This window comes from Lepus europaeus, chromosome 7 (assembly GCF_033115175.1).
Source record: "Lepus europaeus isolate LE1 chromosome 7, mLepTim1.pri, whole genome shotgun sequence".
Classification (NCBI taxonomy): domain Eukaryota; kingdom Metazoa; phylum Chordata; class Mammalia; order Lagomorpha; family Leporidae; genus Lepus; species Lepus europaeus.
Genome location: NC_084833.1, coordinates 110,926,529 through 110,949,554, shown reverse-complemented (window position 1 = coordinate 110,949,554; position 23,026 = coordinate 110,926,529). Strand labels below are relative to the sequence as shown.

The 23,026-nt window shown below is 44.7% G+C and overlaps 1 protein-coding gene across 3 annotated transcripts in view; it reads right to left on the bottom strand.

The window, feature by feature from the left end:
* Nucleotides 1-23,026, bottom strand: part of JHY (junctional cadherin complex regulator) — a 69,711-nt gene that overhangs the window by 30,698 nt on the left and 15,987 nt on the right. For 2 of the 3 annotated variants that reach the window (XM_062198404.1, XM_062198405.1), the window contains exons 2-3: nt 21,295-21,808; nt 2,215-2,328 (exon numbers count right to left, since the gene is read on the bottom strand). In XM_062198404.1, coding sequence (XP_062054388.1) covers nt 2,215-2,328; nt 21,295-21,808 — 628 coding nt within the window. The remainder of the gene's footprint in view (nt 1-2,214; nt 2,329-21,294; nt 21,809-23,026) is intronic. The other variant, XM_062198406.1, reaches the window with a different exon arrangement.

The following is a 23,026-nucleotide window of genomic DNA, read 5'->3' as shown; positions in this document are numbered from 1 at the left end:
CAGATGATTCTTCCTGGTCTCCCATGCAGGTGCAGGGCCCAAGCACTTGGGCCATCCTCCATTGTCTTCCCGGGCCATAGCAGAGAGCTGGACTGGAAGAGGAGCAACTGGGACAGAATCCGGGGCTCTAACCGGTACTAGAACCCAGGGTGCCAGTGCCGCAGGCGGAGGATTATCCTAGTGAGCCACAGCGCCGGCCCTGATTATTATTTTTTTCAAGGTTTATTTTATTTATTTGAAAGACAGAGTTACAGAGAGGTCTTCCATCTGATGGTTCACTCCCCAGATGGCTGCAAAGGCTGGAGCTGCACTGATCCCAAGCCAGGAGCCAGGAGCTTCCTCCGGGTCTCCCACGTGGGTGCAGGGACCCAAGGACTTGGGGCATCTTCTACTACTTTCTCGGGCCATAGCAGAGCTGGCCATAGCAGAGAGCTGGATCAGAAGTGGAGCAGCTGGGACTAGAACCGGCTCCCATATGGGATGCCAGCGCTTCAGGCATTAACCTGCTGTGCCACAGCACCAGCCCCTACCCTGATTATTTTATCATTGGCTGGACAACCTATGATTTTCCTTAGTGACAATTATGAAAGCAACTGGTTGCAGCAATGCTTCAAAGGTGCTTTCTATAATAACCCAAATAACTAGAAATAAGTGATCATAGAATCATGGTACTTTACAGTCAGGATGGATCTGCAAGTTCATTTAGGCCAGCTCTTCATTTAATAAGGGAGAACCCGGGGCTGGATCTATGGTGCAACAGGTTAAAGCCTCAGCCTGCAGTGCCGGCATCCCACATGGGTGCCGGATGGAGTCCCAGCTGCTCCACTTCTGATCCAGCTCCCTGCTAATGTGCCTGGGAAAGCAGCAAAGGATGGCTCAAATCCTTGGGCCCCTGCACCCACTTGGGAGACCTGGAAGAAGCTCCCGGCTCCGGGCTTTGGATTGGCTTAGCTCCAGCTGCTGTGGCCATTTGGGGAGTGAACAAGCAGATGGAAGACCTCTCTCTCTCTGTCTCTCCCTCGTAGCCTTGTCTTTCAAATGAATAAAGAGAGGAGAGGAGGAGGAGGAGGAAGAGGAAGAGGATGAGGACGACCACCTTACGACTTAGAAGAGGTTGAGTCTGGTAACAAGTACAAGGCAGGTCAAGGCCCAGAAATTAAAGTCACAGCCCACAATGCACAACAGGTTGTAGAGTGTTTTCTTTGTCCTCTGGATCCTGTTGGCTGAGCCCCCGGGGTTCTCTCTGCTAGTACATCCAGTCCTCCATACCCCCTGCCATGAGATGTCCTCCTCCTCTCAGTTTCTGGGGGTGGCCTCTCTGGCATCAGCCTTCAGGAAGCTTTGGCTGAATGACTGCTTTTACTCCTTCCTTTCTCCTCACCACCTCCCCTTTTTGGCAATGCTGAGGGTGGCCTGGAGGCCACCACCGAGCACGAGAGCCGGGCTGTCCCACTTAGGTGGGGCTGAACTGTACGGCTTTTATTAACACGTTTACCTCTGCACATGGCTTTAACGGATGATGTCAACAGGCTCCAGACTCAGTGATGTCACAGGGGCATCCCTTCTCAAGCACAGATAAAACCAGGCCCAGGAGCGATTCTACAGAACTCCACACACTGGTTCAAGGAGAAAGCAGCTGCTAGCACTTTTTTCCTTTTTTTTTTTTTTTAAAAGAAAAATAGTAGGAACAATTTCCAAAAAATCTTCCCTAAAATCACATTTATGATTTCAAAGTAGTAAACCTATGGCCCAAACGAATGTGATCATGCCAATGACCACTGGTAATCTTTTACACCCTGCAAGTGATGGTTCAGTGAGGCCCTGGGTATCCCATCTACTTTTTGGGGTCATGTCCCTGTCTCCTTGGGATAATAACACAACTGGCAACCCACAAAGGAAACAGACTTGGGACATTTGGACAATCCTGGAACTGGGACTCTTCCTGCACTCTCCTCTCATGTGAGCCACGTTACTTGTGTGTCTGAAGTGTGATATGATGCTATTCTTCTAGGAAACAGGGCCTTCGGAAAAACAGGCAGGGTTGGCTGGCCAAGCAAGCAATGGCTCCTCTGGGCAGAGGCCAGTCTTAGCCACAGGAAGCTGGGTAACTGTTCTTAGGCATAAAAATAAACCCTTAAGTAACTCAGTCACGGACATTACTTATATTCAGCAGTATTGCTTGCAACACACTTAAAATGCAATTTAGCGGGTGACCTTTAGCTGTTGTGCTCTTTGATGCCATTTGTCTTCGGGATCGATGGCAGCATGCTCAATCTCCTTGGTGTTTTGAACAGGCGTTTTGTCCGTTCCCCTGGCCGGGTGGGAGACCTAAGAGGGGAAAACACATAGAGCATGTTAACTGGATCCATTCTTGTCTGACAGCCATGGGGCGTTAAGTCTGTGCATTCCAGACAGAGGTCCTGCAGGGCGGGGCTTTGTTTGTATTTCATCCCAAGGACTCATGTCTTCAGCTCTCAGGGCCCAGATCTGGCCCTCAAAAAGATGAGAATAAACAATGTTTTCTCTTGCAGGTGTAGGGAGAACTGGTGCTTGGAGGTTAAACGACTACTTCATTTAAATGCTTGATACACCCTCAAGGGACCCAGACTTAAAACAGTAGTTGGAGCTAGATGCTGCGGGTAACTTGTGATCAGGCCAATGGGAGCGCAATGCCAGACGGCTCTTCCTTACACAACAGGAATTCGCCTTTCTGCTTTTCTGTTGCTCTGCCCTCTGCAATCACAGATTAGGTCAGTTCTGCGTTCTGACCGCAGCGCTGCACGGGCAGAGGTGTCTTTCCCAAGCCGTCTCTGATTTAGAGGAGCCATCTCAGTGTTCCTTCACCATTCCACGCTCTGGTTCACCACCTGTGAATGCTGTCATGTCTCTCCCTTTCTGAACTGATGTAATTAGTTTAAAATTTAGATTCAGGATTTTCTACTGTGGGCTGTGCAGTATGACGAGGGGTGGGGTGTAAGACTAGAAAGAACGCAGGGTCTGGACTCTGTCATGATTGCGTTCACATTCTCCCTCTGCTGCCTACTTTTGCTTCGTACCTCTGAGGACTAATATTCACTTCAGAAAGAGATAAAAATATGTGTTCAACGTGAAGGGATGGGGCAGGTATTTAGCATAGTGGTTAAGATGCCAGTTAGGACGTGAGCACCCCACATCAGAGCGTCTAGGTTCAGTGCTTGGTCCAGGCTCCCAATTCCAGCTTCTTCCTTATGCACACCCTGGAAGGCAGTGGAGATGGCCCAAGTAATGGGGTCCCTGCCACCCCTATGGGAGACCTGGATTGCGTCCCAGCTCCTGACTTCAGCCGAGCCTTTGCTGTTAGTGGGCATTTGGGGAGTTCTCTCCGTCCATCTGTCTCTACCTTTCTCTGTCTCTCTGCCTCTAATTAAAAAATACTAAGTGACAAATAAATGTTTGTCAATGAGGTTAATTTCATTCTTTGACACTCAGCGAGACTTCCGTAGCACAAATGAGACATTCGTTTATTTTGGGTGGAACATTATGCCTACCTGAACTAACTACCTCTACTCTTGAAGTAGGGATCATGATTACTGTACAAACACACACACACGCACACACACTCACACACAGTGCATGTCAACAAGCTGAACAGATGCTGTGGACTTCTAAACACCTCAAAGTTGACCTGAAAATCGGAAAAAAAAAAAAAAGAAAATAAACTTTTTGCCTGAATTTTCACTCCTAAAACAAGGAACGAAACTGTCCTGTGGGATTCTGGAATCCTTTTGATTATTGATGGCAGTAATCACCAAGCTTCGAGCGACTCACCCACTCTGCAAATGGGAAAACCTCACGCCCTTACACAGCTGAACCTGTGCTGTAAGGAAAGCTGAGACTCTCAGCACTGCTGCCCAAGGTCGGGAACCATCTCTCACATCGCCATCTCTCAGCACTGCTGCCCAAGGTCGGGAGCCATCTCTCACATCGCCATCTCTCAGCACTGCTGCCCAAGGTCGGGACCATCTCTCACATCGCCATCTCTCAGCACTGCTGCCCAAGGTCGGGACCATCTCTCACATCGCCATCTCTCAGCACTGCTGCCCAAGGTCGGGACCATCTCTCACACCGCCATCTCTCAGCACTGCTGCCCAAGGTCGGGACCATCTCTCACACCGCCATCTCTCAGCACTGCTGCCCAAGGTCGGGACCATCTCTCACACCGCCATCTCTCAGCACTGCTGCCCAAGGTCGGGACCATCTCTCACACCGCCATCTCTCAGCACTGCTGCCCAAGGTCGGGACCATCTCTCACATCGCCATCTCTCAGCACTGCTGCCCAAGGTCGGGACCATCTCTCACACCCCCATCTCTCAGCACTGCTGCCCAAGGTCGGGAACCATCTCTCACACCCCCATCTCTCAGCACTGCTGCCCAAGGTCGGGAACCATCTCTCACACCGCCATCTCTCAGCACTGCTGCCCAAGGTCGGGAACCATCTCTCACATCGCCATCTCTCAGCACTGCTGCCCAAGGTCGGGACCATCTCTCACATCCCCATCACGGCTCAGTCCCTCTCTGCTTCCAGAAACACAAGGCCACCACCGAAGTGTCATGTTTGACGACGTCTGCCTCCGTGGTTGCAAAAGGTATAGATCTCTAATTACCATAATGTTAAACACAAACTCATTCAAAGCAAAACACTCTGTCCTGGAGGAAGACATGAAGATCAAGAGAGTGAAACAGCCAAGATGGCTAAGCAGGCAAGGAAATAATCCTCCCGTAAGCCGCCGAGAGGCGAGGTGGTGGAGGCACTGTTGTCCAGAGGCTGGGGGACAGTGAAGCTGAGCTCTTTCATACACCTGCCACTGGCATGAGGATTCTCTGACTTTGATAAACACCTAGGAAATGAAGGAAATAAACACCTCGGCTCAGCTAGTTTATACCATGACAGTGATACACTCTCCTATACAGCCCAGGTAAAAAGTTTACAAATTAACAATACAGTGTCTCATGCCTCCTTTCCCGGAGAATGTAGAATGTACAATATTTCCACCCACAGGCTATTTTGGTGGAACGGGGTGGCTGCATCACCCCGGTGAGAGTCTCCGGGCAAGTAAAGCATACTTCTACATTATCTCTTTGAAAGTGGAATGGGACACAACCTCTGCCAGCTATTTTTTTTTTTTTTTTTGTGAGCCATTCTATTAATACCAATCAAATCGAGAAAATGATCAAATGAAATTGCATTTTGAGCATCATAAGCTGTGTAATGTCTATTCTGTTAAATTGGGGCCTATAATTGCTTCTCTACTGAAAAGATACAACAAAGACAAGCAATCATGGCCCGTCATTATCCCAGACTAGAAAACCGGCCTTTGCAGGGAAGACTTCAAAGGCTTATGGTTCTCGAATTGCATTTGGCTGCTATTGTTGAAGCGAAGGCAATCTTGATTAGGTGTTTACACTGAGGTAAGGCGCAGAGCAGAGAGTCTGAGTGCCTGGGTCTAGAGCCATTAAAAAATTGTACATTATGTTCCTTGCTTTGAAGTGAGGGTTTGTAGGTAGGAAAGCAACTCAGATTGAGTACAGCTGAGCTAGATTGGGCTGCTACTTCTCTCTCAAAGAAACTCATCAGGTTCTTAGAGAATCAGACAGTGTCACAAAAAAAAAAAAAAAGTTGATGCCTCACTGACAGCCAGGTAAGAATTAGCGCATCTGCATAGACACACATTGACACGTACTTGGATAAACATATTGCCAGTAAGTTCTACAAACACTGGAGGTTTTGCTGCTTTTCCCTTTATATTTTGTTTTTACTACTGACCTAATGTTTAGATGTTGATTTATTAGATTCTTACTCTCATTCCCTGATGGTATTGTCCTGATAACTCACACACATTCCAAATGAAATGAGCCAAAGGGCCTGTTTTTTTTTTAAGGTTGTATTTGCTAACCACCATTCCAGCCTTTCTGTTATTTAATTCCTCCTTCCAGGCATAATCACGAGAATCAGGGAGTGCTTCTTTATTATTGGCTAATGCATGACGTGGAGTATTTATTTCTGTCCCATTTCTAATACTGTTTTTGTGGTGTGTTGGTTTATGCCTGCTCATGCCAGCACCACTGCTGCCTGTATTCACACGAGGCCCACAGAGGCTGAAGCCTTGCAACACAAATGGTCTGCCATCGCGAGGCTGCCGCAGTGGCACAGCACAGCTGCTTCAATTGTCCAAGGGTCTGTATTATTCAGCTGTTTAGAGACAAAACACATGAAATGGTTTGGCTCTGCGGTTGGCTACTTTCTCCATTCCTATGGAACCCCTCATAATGTAGTCAGCATGTACTCATATGACACTGAAACCTTTGAATATTATTATTACACTGCAGATTTAAAAACCCCAGACTGGAAGCACAAGCCTTTAGCACAGCAGTTAAGACACCTGTGTCCCACAGGGGCGTGCCTGGTTTCCATAATTGGCTCTGGTCCCTGACCCCAGTTTTCTACTGATGAGAGGTAGCAGTTGGGAGGCAGCAGGTAATGGCTCAAGTAATTGGTTCCCTGCCACACACATGGACGACCTGAACTGAGTTCGTAGTTCTGGCTCCAGTCCTAGCCAAGCCTCAGTCATCATAGGCATTTGGGGAGTGAACCAACAGATGGGAGCTCTATGTCCCTCTCTGTGTCTTCTTCTCTCTCTTTCTCTCATTTTTCTCTGCCTCTCAAATAAACAAAGTACAAATAAAATAAGCCCCCAAACTAATAGTCACCTACTTAAAAACCTTTCAGAACTTTCCCACTGCCCTTAATCTCCAAAGCTTTATGAAGGGGCTTCTCACCCTCCTCTTATGGTATCTTCAGTTCTGCTGATGTGCCATTATCATTATCTCTGAATCTGGATCAAGTACTTGGGTCCCTGCCACATTTAGGAGACGTGGATGAAGTTCTAGGATCCTGGCTTTAGTCTGGTCCACCCCCGGCTTTTGTGGGCATTTGGAGGAGTGGGCCAGCGGATAGAAGATCTTGTTCTGTCTCTTTTTCTCTCTCTTTATGCCTTTCAAATAACAATGAAAACAAAGATGAAAAAAAAAAAACCCACATTGCATCTGTACTGTAATGTATTGCCATTATTCCCTAAACGATAGACTATAACAACCATTTACATAGCATTTGCACTGGATTAGCTATCCTAGGTCATCCAGAGATGACTTCAAGTGAGTGGGAGGAGGAGAACAGGTTAAACACAAACACCGTGACACTGACAGAAGGGGCATGAGCACCCAGGGATTCTGGTACCTGAGGGGTTTCTGGAACCAATTCCCTATGGATACCAGGGAGAACTGTATAATGTACTTGCTTATCGGGTTAGCTTTGTGGTTTCTAGTAAATCCAGGCAGCCACCTGCTAATAGAATAAGGTGGGCACTTGGACTTCACCTCCCGTTCCTCCCCAGGCTCACTCGGCCCAGTCCCCTTGGCCTTGCAGTCACTGAGCTTTGCCGTTGGCAGCTCCTCTCCCAGGAATCCTCTTTCCCCATGTATTTTCATGGCGTTCTCTCACCTCGCAACCTGTTTAAAACGCACCTTGGTGGTCCCTACCAGCTCTTCTCTGCTTCGTTTTCTCCCCTTAATTCCTCTATGAGCATCCAGCACTTGCCATTTACTCATGCACCCCTTTCTCTGTTTTGTCTGTTGAGTGTCTCCTCCTAACAGAGGTTAGCCTCATGAGCACTGGGATTTTCAATCTGTCTTCTTTAGTGATATGTCCCAGGCACCTGTGACAATGCCTGATACATTCTAAGCACCTAATAAAGAAATGGTGACTTAATGAAGTAATTGGATATTCTCAAGGACACAGACCAGAAGAGTGGGCATTTGGCCTTGCAGTTAAGATGTGCTTTAAGACACCCAGGTCGCACATCATGGAGCCGGAGTCCAAGTCCTGGCTCTGCTGATTACAGTTTCCTGCCAATGTGCACGCTGGGAGGCAGCAGGTGATGGCTTGGGTAGTTGGGTTCTTGTCGCCCACAGGGGAGATCTGGATTGAGTTCTTGGTTTCTGGCTTCAAACTGGTCCAGTCCCAGCTACTGTGGGCATCTGAGGAATCAACCAGCAGATAGGAGACAATCTTTCTCTCGCTCTCTCTTTCTTTCTCTGTCTCTGTCTTTCAAAATTAGAATACACAAGAGATCTTTAGGAATACTCTGTGAAACCTAGAGGAAGATAAACTACCCAGCAATTTGAACTTTCTTTAAAAAAAAGAAAAAAACTAGGAATATGTGTGACCTCTGATTGTTCTAACAAAATTTTTTTTTAAGATTTATTTATTTATTTGACAGTCAGAGTTACACAGAGAGAGAAGGAGAGGCAAAGAGAGAGAGAGAGAGAGAGATGTCTTCCATCTGCTGGTTCACTCCCCAAATGGCCACAACAGCTGCAGCTGTGCCAACCTGAAGCCAGGAGCCTGGACCTTCTTCCAGGTCTCCCATGTGGGTGCAGGGGCCCAAGGACTTGGGCCATCTTCCACTGCTTTCCCAGGCCACAGCAGAGAGCTGGATCAGGAATGGAGTAGCCGGGACTCAAACCAGTGCCAATATGGGATGCTGGCACTGCAGGTGACAGCTTTACCAGCTATGCCATGACGCCGGCACCACAACAGAGATTTTTAAAAATAGATTTTATCTATCTGTTTGAAAGGCAGAAATGAAAACCGGGAGCCAGCCTTGCGGTGCAGCAACTTACGCCAATGATTGCAACACCAGCATCCTATATGGGCGTGTCGGTTTCAGTTGCAGCTGCTCTGCTTCCAGTACAGCTCCCTGCTACTCCAGTTCCCTGCAAAAGCACCTGGGAAAGACTGGAAGACAGTTCAAGTGCCTGAGCCCGTCCACTCCCACTTCTGTGGAAGACCCAGGTGGAGCTCCGGGTTCCTGGCTTTGGGCTGGCCCAGCCCTGGCTCTTGCTGTCATTTGGAAAGTGACCCAGCAGATGGAAGAGTTCTTTGTCTCTACCTCTCTCTCTGTAATTATGCTTTTCAAAATGAAATAAATTTTACAAAATTTAAAACTGGCAATCACAGGTGTCCTCAAACTGATGCAAGAACAATGTAAAACTCTGAATGATACAATCCACAGTATCAGAAAAGGCCTTGGATCTTCGGTAAAAAAATCAGTGAATCAATATATATTCTATGTTTTAAGTGAAAACCAAATAGTGGATGTAGATATCATTTTCCATGTCTGCTTTAACTAATTTATTTGATTTAATTGGTCAACTAGCAGTTCCTACTTAGTAGTTAGAGGTTCCCACTGTGTGGGCAACTTTCTACATAAACAATGTTCTTTCAGGGTACTAAGCCATTGCACATGTCCCCTTTGCACACAATACCTTTACTGCTACCTCACTGTCAACTTCTACTTTTTTTTTTTTAAAGAAAGATTTATGTATTTGAAAGGCAGAGTTACAGACATAGAGAGAGGGAGTGAGAAAGAGAGAGAGATCTTCTATCTACTGGTTCAGTCCCCAAATGGCAGCAATGGCCAGGGTGGGGCGAGGCCAAAGCCTGGAGCCAGGAGCTTCTTCCAGGTCTCCCATGTGGGTGCTTGGCCCCTTGGCACTTAGGCCATCTTCCACTGCTTTCCCAGGTGCATTAGCAGTGAACTGGATAGGAAGTGGAGCAGCTGGGACATGAACCGTGCCCACATGGGATGCTGGCATTGCAGCTGGCGGCTTAACTGGCTACACAACGCCGGCTCCTCAACCTTTTTTTAAATAATTTCATGATTTTACCTCATCTGTGAAGCCCTCTCTGGTTTCCCCAGATAGACTCCAGCACATTTTATTCTGGGTTCCTTTCTGATCTTACATGTTTCTAGTCCAGGCTGCATACACCATATCTGATCCACTTGGGAACAGAAGTGTTCCAGATTTTGGATTTTCCCAATTTTTGAATACTTGCATACACACGATGAGATATGTTAGGGAAGGGACCTAAGTCTAAACATGGAATTCATTTTTTCATACACATGGTAAACACATAGCCCCAGAGAAATTTTAAAACAATATTGTTAGTGTGCCTGTGTCTTGACTTGTCACATGAAGTCAGGTGTGGAATCTTCCCATGGCATCACATTGGCATCACAAAAAGTTTTGGACATTGGACACTTCAGATTTTGGGTTTTTGTATAGCAGTTTTTGCTTGGGCGTCTGCTTCCCACTAGGCTGCAGGCTCTACAAGAACAGACACATCAACAGCAGCGTAAAATGACTGCCGACCCTGTGTGGGTCCTCTGACAAACGGGCAGAGAACTATTCACCGTGACCCCAGCTTCTGACCACTACAGAACAGTGCCACGGGCCCTGCATAAGGCAGCACAGGATGACTCCGTTTGCGTGGTTCGTTTTTGGAAACTAGCCTTAGAAACGATTAATTACATGAGATCTGTGGAGTCTGAAAGGGGATGCTTTGGTGATGTGGCAAGTTTTCTTTCTGTGGGTCCCTCCACAGTAATGTCGGGTTAATGAAGTGTCACTCTATGGATCACACAAATGGGTAGTTAACTACGGAGTGCTGAGCAGCACACACAAGAAAGGTGGCTTCAGAAATGTCTCGGATTGAAAAAGCCATCACATTCAATTGAAATTATGCTGTCGTAAGTAAGTGCTCTTGTGGTGCTAGCACAGGGCAAAAAGAAGAAAATCCATCAATCAATGAACATCTACAGAGTTTTTATCCATAGAAGAGTAATTTTTACAAGGATAATGGGAGAGGTGGAGACTCAAAAGCACCACCAGACAGGAAGAATTCTATATAAAAATTGTTTCGAATCAAATGGGGTAATTGTTAAAACATAATTTCAATAAAGGTCTTCTTTTAGACAACCAAAAGTGTAACTAAATTCAAAACAAAGGAAAAGAAGAGCAATAGATCACTTATATGGTAATCTTATCCAGTAGGAGATGGTAAATTCAAACCACACATCCAGCGATACATATAACAAAATAAATACAACACTTTTATATGGGGATTTATGACTCTAAAGAGCTTGTGCATACGCTGTGTCATTTGATTATCCCAGTAATCCTGGTTCCGTGGTGGAAGGCAAACATTTAGAAGCCCAAGGTTGGAAATGGCTGCGATAACAATGGGGCTTAAACCAGATGTTTTGATTGTGAATTCCAGTATTTAAGTCAACAGCACAGTAGTTCACGTTAGTTGAGGGGGGGTGTCATTTTAAAAACCATGCAATTTTAGAACAAAGAAACTTTAAAATTACATTTTCAGCTCATAACCTTAAGGATCTTACAAGTTAAAAAAAAAAAAAAACAGAGACACAGGAGCAAAATAGTGTTATGTGGCCTTCTGGGTTCTAGGATGAGGAGAGAGTGGGAGAAAGCATATTCAGAGAATAACCTCGGTCTCAAAAAGAGGGTCAGGTTTTTCTGAATAGATGAGCCAGGGGCCAGTGGGTCACGAGCTTGAACAGAGAGGCCCAGAGGAGATGCTGGACCTAGGAACTGCTCCGAGGCTGGGGCTGGGGCTGGGGCTCCGGATGCCAGTGGGAGTGGTGAGGAATACGGCTGAAGGCAGGAAGGGTCCAGATCACCGAGGGCCTCTCATGCTACTCTGAGACTTTGAATTCTGCTTTGAAGATGACAGGGAGCCACAGTAGCAGCATTCTGTTAGGATCAACTGTACTTCAAGAACTGAACGCTGTTTATGATCCAATGTCAATTCCAAGTTCCCTGTCCTGAAGAATAGCTCATACAGGTTGAGGCAGAATCCCAGAACTCCATGCTAGTCTCCCAAATGGGTGTCAGGGGCCCAAGGGCTTAGACCATCATCTGCTGCCTTCCCAGGCACATTAACAAGAAGCTGGATTGAAAGTGGGGCAGCTGGGACTCAAAATGGTACTATGACACATGATGCCAGAATCTTGCAAGTGGCAGCTTAACCCAACACACCAGGACACCAGTTAATTCCATTTTTCACAAACTTTTTGAGGTCCTTTACTCCTCACTACTTTATTAAATAAAGCTTATTCTCTCTCCTTTAAGGTGCTGGTCAGTACTGAAAATATTTTGTTGCATGTTTCTTGTCCTTGTCATAGGACTGACATGTGAACTCCTGAAAGACAGGGGCACTAGATGTCCAGAGCCTAGCACTGAGAAGAAGAGAACCTAGCATGTGCTATCTGAGAAAGAGTTCCAGAGGTGGGCCAATCTGTAGAGTGGATAGTGCACTCCGTTTGTGGCTTCTTATTGTCTTGATGACTGCACGCAATTGAACAACCCTCTACATTCACATTTGTAAAAATCTTTCCAAGAAATTACAAGGAGAGAGCCAAATAACATGCATAAAGCACTTATAGCTCCTTTCTGAAACCATTGTAAATTTCACCTTCATCTGTCTTCAAAGTCATATTAGAATCGAGATAGAAAGTTCATTTTTCAAAACACAATTTCCTTTCACGGTAGATCAGAAATTGACCCAAGCTCTAATGAGTTGCAGAGAAATACTTCTTGGCTCCGGAACAAATGATGAATAAAAGCATGGTGTTCATTGCCAGCAAAGTTACTGTTGGGCCGTGATACTCAGGTGCCCTCTAGTGTGTGCTGGTTTTCACATCAGTTCCTTGCTTCTCACATCATGTGATTAAGAGCTTACATATTCAAAGCGCATTCGAATGGCCGATCAAAAGATCTGTGAAACATGGCTAAAAGGAAAATCTGAATTTAAAAATCAGTGGTTCTGGGCGCCGGTTCTAGTCCTGGCTGCTCCACTTCTGATCCAGCTCTCCGCTATGGCCTGGGAAAGCAGTAGAAGATGGCCCAAGTCCTTGAGCCCCTGCACCCACGTGGGAGACCCCGAAGAAGCTCCTGGCTCCTGGCTTCGGATCAGCACAGCTGCAACTGTTGTGGCCATTTGAGGAGTGAACCAGCGGATGGAAGACCTCCCTCTCTGTCTCTTTCTCTCACTGTCTGTAACTTTACCTCTCAAATAAATAAATAAATAAATATTTTTTAAAAATCAGTGGTTCTACTCTGAGCCACTATTTACAAGCAAAAAGTACAATTTAGGCTACTCTGTCAATCAAGGGATATGAACTTATACAGGTAACTACACTATGTATATTGTCTCCTCCCTGGTTTTGCTGCTAGCTTTCAATCTACATTTTAAGAAGGCAACATATAGGTATGGTTCAGAAATAAGAGCTATGGGTCAGGTGTTTGGTGAGGTAGTTAGGCCACTCACTGCCTGGGACATCTTCATCCCATGTGGCGTGTCTGGATTTGAGTCTCAGTTTTACTCTCCATCACAGTTTCCTGCTGCTACACACACTGGGAGGCAGCAATGACGCCTCAAGTTGTTGGGTCCCTTCAACCCACATGGGAGCCCTGAACTGAGTTCTCAGCTCCTGGTTCTGGACTGGCCGATCCCTGGCTATTGCAGGCATTTCGGGAAGGAACCAGAGGATGGGAGATCTCTTATGTGTCTGACTCTGTCTCTGTCTCTATCTTCTTCCCTGCCCATCTCTCTTACCTTTACAAGTTTCAAATGAACATATGAAAAATGTTTTAAAATAAGAATTATTATTAAAATAATTTAAAAAGTGCAAAATGAAAAGTTGTGTTCCTACCCATTCCCCCTCTTCCTCTTACAATTAACCACCTATGTGGTCTTCCACATTGATACATATTTTTCTTCCTCTCCACTTACATTTTTAAAAATTTATTTGAGAGGCAGAGAGAGACAGACACAAAGGTACAGATCCTATCTGTAGGTTCACTCCCTAAAAGTCTGCAATGGTCAGAGCAGGCTGGGCCAAAGTAGGGAGCCAGCAACTCAATCCAGGTCTCCCACAAGGCTGGCAGGAATCCAATTACTTGAGCCATCATCACCATTGCCTCTTAGGGTCTGCCTTGACAGGAAGCTGGAGTCAGAAGCTGGAGCCAGGAATTGAAGCCAGGTACTCAATATGGGATGTAGGTGTCTTGACCACAAGGCTAGGTGTCTGTCACCCTTCCCACTATTTAAATACTGCATGTACTGCTACCTAGAAGTTTTTGCCTAATAATAGATGCTGGTAAGCCATCCGTAGTGTTCTTGGAGAACATCTTCGCTTGTTTAACAGCTGCAGTATACTCTACTGTATGGATATACCATAACTTATTCATCCCCCAAATGACAGACATTTGGGGGACTCCAAATATTACTATCACAAATATGGAAAACTGCACACATACATCCAGGAAAAGTTTCTAGGAATGGAATGCATTGGGGTCAAATAAAAATAGTAATCGTGAATATTTGTGTGGTGCTTGCTATGAATCAGGTGTTAGTATAAGCACTCTCATATATTAACCCATTTATTCAATCTTTTTCATAATTTTATGAGTAAAATTCTATTGTCATTTTCATTTTAAGGAAACTGAGGGATGGGCCGGTGCCGCAGCTCAATAGGCTAATCCTCCGCCAGCAGCGCCGGCACACCGGGTTCTAGTCCCGGCCGGGGCGCCGGATTCTGTCCTGGTTGCCCCTCTTCCAGGCCAGCTCTCTGCTATGGCCCGGGAGTGCAGTGGAGGATGGCCCAAGTGCTTGGGCCCTGCACCCCATGGGAGACCAGGAGAAGCACCTGGCTCCTGGCTTCGGATCAGCGTGGTGCGCCAGCCGCAGCTGCCATTGGGGGGTGAACCAACGGCAAAGGAAGACCTTTCTCCCTGTCTCTCTCTCTCTCACTGTCCACTCTGCCTGTCAAAAAGAAAAAAAAAAAAGATAAATACAAGGAAACTGAGGGATGGAAAGGTTTAGTAACCTGTGCAGAGTCAGACAAACCGTAGTTGATAGATCGAAGTGTCAACCAACCTGGCTCCAAGTCTACCCTCTTAGTCACTATGTCTCTTTCTCAAGGAGGGAATTTGCATTTTGAACAGATACTAACAACCTATCCTCCATACTGGCTATACCCATTTATTTTCTTGCCAGCTTGACTTACTATTTTTTGCCCACAGGATCATCAAGCTTTTGGAATTTTGATGATTCAATTACAGATGAAAAATAGAATATCAACATAGTATGAATCTGCATTTCTCTTATGCTGAGTATCTTCTCATGTGGTCAGCAGCCATATGTATCAATTCTTCTATGAATTATCTATTCATATATTTTGTGCATTTTTCTATTAGGATCTTGGTCTTTTTCTCACTGATTTCTAGGCATTCTTTGTATATTGCACATAGTAATGTTTTGCCTGTGATATGAATTAGAAATATTTTCCCCAATTGTTCTTTAGATTTTAGCTTTGCTTGTTTATTAAGAAGTTTTTGATATTTATAAAATCAAACTTATCAATATTTTAGGAAAAACTTTGGGGAGGGCAGGTAGTGGCATTGTAGTACAGTAGGTTAAGCTGCAACCCATATCACAGCACTGATTTGAGTTCTGACTGCTCCACTTCAGATTAAGCTCCCTGTTAATGTACCTGGGAAGGCAGTGGATGATGGCTCAAGTGCTTAGGTCCCTGCCACCACATGGGAAACTGGATGGAGATCTAGACTCTTTGTTTTGCCATGGCCCAGCCCTGGCCATTGTGGCCACATGGAGAGTAAACCAGTGGATGGAAGATCTCTGTCTCTCTCTGTGTCTCCCTCTCCATTGCTCTGCCTTTCAAATAAATAAATACTCTCCCTCTCTGTAACTCTGCCTTTCAAATAAATAAATATTTAAAAAATTATTTTAAATTATATTTGACAGGTACACACACATACACACACAGAGAGAGAGAGAGAGAGAGAGAGAGAGAGAGAGAGAGACAGTTATCCCATCCACTGGTTCACTCCCCAAATGCTCACAACAGCTGCAGCTGGGCCATGGTCAGGGCCAGGAGTCAGGAACACAAATCAAGTCTCCCACATGGGTGACAGGAACCCAATTTCTTGAGTCACTACCTTCCAGGGTCTACATTGGCATGGAGCTGCAGTCAGGAGTCAGAAATGGAAACTGAATGTGGTCACTCTGATGAGGGATGCAGGCTTCTTAACCACTATGCTGAACACCCAGTCTCCAATTAATCATTTATATATTCTGAATTCTGAAATATTTCAGGATTGTGGGTGAATTTCTTATTTTTCCCAGTATTTTTAAAAATTAAATCTTTGATCCTCTTGAAATTTATCTTGTTGTATCCATGAGAGATGGATCTAGTTTTACTATTTTCCTGAGGGCTGCCCAGCTGTTTTGTTGACCAGCCATCATTTTCTCTCTGATTTCAGATGCTGCCTTTTTCAAATCATATCATTATATAATATATTCCCATGTGTAATTTGGTTTCATGTTTGGGCTTTTTATTCTGTATATTCCATTTTTCTGTCGCATAGGCATTAAATATCACTCCATTATTTAATCATTGAAGTCATATTATCTAGTAGGGCTAGATCCTTTCATTACTCTTTTGTTTCCAGAATTTTCTTTATTATTCTTTCCTATTCTTCATTCAAACTTAATAATCAACTCTTCAACCTTCCTTTTGAAGAAAATCTACTGACATATTTATTGGGATGCTGCAAACTTAGACTAACTTTGAAAAATCTTCCCAAATACAGTGCACTACCCTCAGGCCCTGTCTGATTCATCCAGGCATGGGTGTTTGCAACAAAAGGATGTACTTAAACCTGAATTTTCTGGCTGTGGAATGATAATCAACATTCGTGCATTCAATCAACAATAAGTGCCATTTAGCCTTGCAATAGTCCTCCTTGGAAGACATTTGTCATCTCTCTCAAGAATTCCCAGGAAAACTGATATCCAATGTAAAAAGCTTCCAGGTGGATGCTGCTTAATTTAAAACAATAACCTCCAAATCTGCTGCTCCTACCTTCTCACCGCCTACCACAAATCAACTGAATGAGCCTATCGGTGGTAGAAAAGATAAATGCTCTCTCGGTACTGCCTTCCACCGACTTAGACTGTTAGCTCTCTGGTAACACCTGCAGGCTCCTGACTCGCGCCCTTGCTGTCACAGTGTGATCTGTAGAGCAGCAGCCTTGCATCTGAGAGCTTGTGTCTCCCCACTGGCCTACGGGACCAGAATCTGTACTTCAATGAGATACTGAGCAGGTTCATAAGCACTTCAAAGTTTGAGAAGCAAGGCCTAAGTGAGTCTCAACGCATAGGACCTGTAGCAGCAGCGGCATCACCTGGAACCATGTAGAAAATTCAGATTCTTGGTCCTCCAACCCTACCCCCACCCCCACCCCGTACACTCAGGGAATTTGGGGCAGCAGGCCCAGCAATCTGTTTGAACAGTTTCCAGAAGATCCTGATGCACACTAAAGTTTGGAAACCACCGCTCTAAATCAGGGATTCTCAACCTTGGCTAACATTATTAAAACCACCTGGGGAGTGCGTACTACTCCCCATGCTGATCGCGCAGCCTGGAAATCAGAATTTCAGGCCAGCGCCGTGGCTCAACAGGCTAATCCTCCACCTAGCGGCGCCGGCACACCGGGTTCTAGTCCCGGTCGGGGCACCGATCCTGTCCCAGTTGCCCCTCTTCCAGGCCAGCTCTCTGCTGTGGCCAGGGAGTGCAGTGGAGGATGGCCCAAGTGTTTGGGCTCTGCACCCCATGGGAGACCAGGAGAAGCACCTGGCTCCTGCCATCGGAACAGCGCGGTGCGCCGGCTGCAGCGTGCTACCGCGGCGGCCATTGGAGGGTGAACCAACGGCAAAGGAAGACCTTTCTCTCTGTCTCTCTCTCTCTCACTGTCCACTCTGCCTGTCAAAAATAAAAAAAATAAAAATAAAAAAAATGATTAAAAAAAAAAAAGAATTTCAGTAGTTCAGTCAAGGTATCGGTATTTTTCAAATTCCCCAGTGATTCCAATGTGAAGCCAAGACTGAGAACCACTCCTCTAATTTGGAACAACAGTTCTCAAACCTGGCTTCAGGCTAGAATTACCCTAAGCGCATTAAAGAAAAAGCAAAACTGAATCTCAGGTTCTTAACTTAGAGATTTAAGCTGGTCTGGTGCAGCAAGAGACACTGTTTTATAAGCTTTGTAGGTGACTGAACCAGTGCTCCAGAAACACCATTTTCCCCTACATACACTAGAAGTCATACTAAAGCCAGTACAGTTTGGGGGAAAGGAAGAGATATATTTTTTAGTCTCCATATATTCTCTGAGCCCTTCCAGTATGTTAAGCTACTTACTGTGAAGATTAAAAGTAAATACAAACTACAGTTCCCGCCCATGGGGAACATATTTCTCTCTATCTGCAGAAAGACCTGCATGCATTTATAAGTAGTAATTCAAAAGAAATACATCACTTTATATTATTGGCTATAATTATATAAAACAAGTTACACATACCATTATGTTACTGTTAGGTCAAATTCATTTCTATCCTTAAAACAAAAAAATGATGGAGCAGCTGTTTGGCCTGGTGGTTATGACATCAGAGTGCTTGGGTTCAAGTCTTAGCTCTGGCTCCTGTTTCCAGCTTCCTGCTAGTATGGATCCTGGGAGACAGTGATGACCCAAGTGATGGGGTTTCTGCTTCTCACATGGGACACCTGGATTGAGTTCCTAGTGTCTGGTTTCAGTTCCAGCTCAGCCCTGGCCTAGTCCCAACTGTCACCAGCATTTGGGGATTGAAGTAGTGGATGGAAACTCTCTCTGCCTCTTGAATAAATGAATTTTTAAAAAAATTTAAAAAAACTTTAACTAGGAATAAGAGTAAGGAAATATATGCTAGACAAATGCTAAATAAATAACTTCGAAAATTATTAGCAGTAAACCATTAGTCATTTGAACCTGGAGAAAGTGGTAGAAAATGTCAAAGACTATTCAAGAGTTTAAGGACTGAGCAAGGCTAAAATGATTTAGTTTTCTCTGTGGTGTAACACAAAGAAAATCAGGCTACGGAATCACTGACAATTAGCTTACCCCAAAATTTTTAAAGTTAACTTGTAACTATTGACAAAATCAGCAATCAAGAAATCAGCAACTAAAGAGTTTATAATAAATATTTTTCCCTCTTACTATTGAAAATATAACTCTTTCTTCTGGTCTCATGATCTGCTTCTCCTTTTAGATTAGCTTCTTTTGAGAATTTTTTAAAAAAAGATTTATTTTATTTATTTGAAAGAGTTACAGAGAGGTAGATTCAGACAGACAGACAGGTCTTCCATCTGCTGGTTCACCCTCCAGATGGCCACAATGGCCAGAGCTACGCTGATCTGAAGCCAGGAGCCAGGAGCTTCTTCCGGGTCTCCCACATGGGAGCAGCGGCCATTTTTAAAGCAGATTTATTTATTTATTTGAAAGGCAGAGGGACAGAATGAGAGGAAGAGACAGGGAAGAATTCTTCCATTTGCTGATTCACCTCCCAAATGCCTGCAATGGCCCAGGCTGGGCCAAGCCAAACCTAGGGGCCCAGAATTCCATCTGGGTCTCTCACGTGGGTTCAGGGCTCAAGGACTTAAGTCATTTTCCACTGCTTTCCCAGGTGCATTAGCAGGGAGCCTGATCAGAAATGGAGCAACCAGGACTCTAACTGGTGCCCATATGGGATGCTGGTTTTGCAAGTTGTGGCTTAACCCACTTTTCCACAATACTGGCCCCAAGAACATTTTTTAAAGTAATGAAAAACTATTGTCCTGGTCTGGGAGAAATTACTAGCTGTGAATATTTTTCACAGATATTGGACAGATGAATTTATATTTTTAAATGAACAATTAAAAATTTTACATGGCTTTTATAAGACAACCTTGAAACTAAAATTGAGTAAATTATGTTGAAAGCTGCTTAAGAATTTTTTTTGATATTCAGCTAAATCAATGACATCCATTCCTTTATTTTAATGTTACAATGGCAAAGGTGTCACACAATCCAATAACATGATAAAGAAAGTCTGAATCAAAGAATCCATGAGTGTACATCATTTCAGCCATATTGTCCATCAGGAAATGCTTAGAGGCCAGAACAGGTTGGAGTACTTTAAATAATTCCAGCTAGGATCTAGAGCAGAGTTGAGGGCATCCACATTAAATTTAACAATCTCTCCTTCATGTCTGGAAAGGGTCCCATGTTAGTAGGTCATGAATTTCAAGCCATTCTCTAAAGAGGGTGGTGGATTCTGCTGATCCAGCCTCTCCTGTCTGGTCCATGGAAGCATCCCCCAGGAGGTGGGCTGATAAGGTCTTTATGTGCTCCCATGGAACAGAACCAAATTCGCTGCCTCCAACAGTGTGGGATCAATCATTTGGCATTGAATTTACACTCAAAACAACCAGATGAAGAAGAGAGGGCATTTAATATTTTCTAATTTTTTTAAGGTTTATTGATTTATTTTGAAAGGCAATATGAAAGAGAGAGAGAGAGAGAGAGAACGAATAAAAGATATTTTCCATCTGCTGGTTCACTCCTGCAATTGCCTGTAATAGTTGGAGCTAGCTGGGGTTGGGCCAGGCCAAAGCCAGGAACTCAGTCCAGGTCTCCCATGTAGGTGGCAGGACGCAAGTCCTGGAGTTGTCATCTGCTGCCTCCCAGGGTGTTCATTAGCAAGCAGCTGGATTGGAAGTGTGGTAGCCAGGACCTAACCAGGCACTGTGACATGGGATGCAGGCTTCTCTGCTCTGCCACAACACCTGTCCCTAGTTTTATAGATGGAGAGACCAAGGTTTAGCAGTATCATATCATTTAAGCAGGTCCACAAAGTATGATGTAGTGATTATCAATGACTGTGGCAAAGGTAATAGAATCATTTGAATAATTTTTAAAAAGATCATGCTGTACCCTGTCCCCTCCCGCACCCCCACTGCCACGATCACCCTATATAAATACAGAATCTGAGTGAAGAACCACTTCTGCACGGGAGCTGTAGCTATTGATGTGAGTCCGTCACATCACCTCCCTTGTGTTGGGGCACTTAATAGTCTTGAAAAACCATGCTACGGTGGAAACAAAGGCAGTCATCGTAGGGAATCAAATACTCGATCCTAAATCTATCGGGATACACAATGTTTAAAAATTCTCTAATTCTTCTAATAGAGATATTTCGGATACAATAATTGGATTAGCAGCCACAGCACTGCAAACCATCGATGGCTTTTATTATTGCTGTTAAGGATCTGAGGAACAATTCTCATTCTACAAGAAGGGGCAGCACACAGGGCCTAGGATGGAAGCATCTTTTCCACAATGCCAGGTAGTTACAGTGACACCATTGCCCCAAAGGAAGAGCTATCCAGTCATCTCAAAACAAAAGCAAGTTCCCATTTAGTGTTTCGGAAGAGATAGTTAGGAACCCTCTACTTACCTGCTGCAGGTGAGTTTCCCCCCTTCTTTTATTGTGAAGTTGAAGATAAGAGGCTGTTTTAGGACTGGGCAATCCCAAGGTCAGCTTATTTTTCTCTACAAAATATTGTTTGGGCTTCTTTCGCCGACGGCCGCGGGATTCCGACAGGAAAACTTCATTATGTGAACTTGAACTCTTCACGTACTGCGAGAGGTTGCTGGACTCCTCCTCCAGGTCGCTGTCGCTCAGCTCGGAAAACGGCTCACTGCTAAGAGTGCTGTGCTCATAGGGTGTGCTTAAAAATTCACTCCCAAGTAAGGAGGCTGCACTCTGTGGACTCTGCTGGCCGTCTTTCCCCGCTGAGAGCTCTGCCGATGTCTCCTGGGAAGGCTGAAGTGGATCCAGAGGCAGGTTTTCCAGAGAGCTCTCTCCAGACTCCGACAGCCCTTCCAAAGCTGACAGCTGCCTTTCCTGTTTCTTATTCCAGTTTGGGTCATATTGGAGGTCTGAATATTTATCTTTCATTGGTTGTTGGCTGCCCAAAGCAGAAAAGAAATGGCAAGTCCTCAATCAAAACAAGTTCACTAGTTACAGTCCCTTGATCATTTTATTCTAAATCAATCTCCACCTTTCTTCCTTCTATACTTTCACTATCTGCATGTTAGACATAGCTCAGCGCAGATTAGATCCCTTCCCCCACCCCCCACACACATAAGGGCAAAAAGGTCTTAATTATCCAAGTTCATTGAAATCCAAAATAAAATTAGAAGATAGTTCAATGCTAAATGTCAGAACGACCGAGAAAATGAAGGCCACTAGGTTAAATCATGAACCACCGTAGCTCAAAGGGTGCTGGGCACAGCAACAACGACTCAGTATTTAGATGGCGAAGATAAAATCGTCATTCTAGCTGGTGATATCCACATCTGGCTATATATTTGGGAGGAGAAACTCAGATGGTCACCTAGATAACATTTGCCTCTGCCTGCCCCTGTGGGAAGCAAAGCCAGATTTTACCCTGATGAAATACCCACAGAAGATCATTTTTCTTTTCAGTGACTTTGCTTTTCAGGGCATTTTGTTGTTGTTATTTTATCAAGGGAACTAAGAAACCTCCCCAAGCCTCAGAATCAGACTGTGTCTCCCTGAAAGGTTCATGGCATTTGCATGAGAGCCCAGCAGACAGGTCAGGGTGTGCTCACAGTGTAGGGCAGCCCTATTTGAATAGAAAGTCAAGCATGTGGTCCTCCTTGGGCGAGTGAAGAGTCCACAGTCAGTGCACCTGACCCCAAATGAAGTCCTCCCTTTCCTCATGACAATCTCAATTTGTAAAGCACCCCCTAGTCTTAACCAAAAAAGAAAAAAAAATGCCAGTAATATGGCATATTTAATGGCCCCTTTGATCTTCAAAAGCTAAATGGGAGAGATTTTCCTTCCTTGAGTACAGTGGATGCAATCCTCTAATCAAAAAGAAAATGTAAATCACCTGGGCTTTTTATGCTATTTGATATTCCCGTTTACAGAGAACATAATTTTATGCTGGGTAAACAAACTAATGGTCCCCTTAATGCTAATTTACTCTTCTTAATGTGGACCTAGATTTCTTTGATTTGATGGAAAGCAAAAAACCAGAGCAAAAAGCCAAAACTCCCATGCCTTGCTAAATTGTCATTTTGAATTTTTTAGTTCACATATTAAGAGAAGAAACTTCTTGAAAACAGGCTGCTCTTCCTTTGCCAACACAGGACAAGCT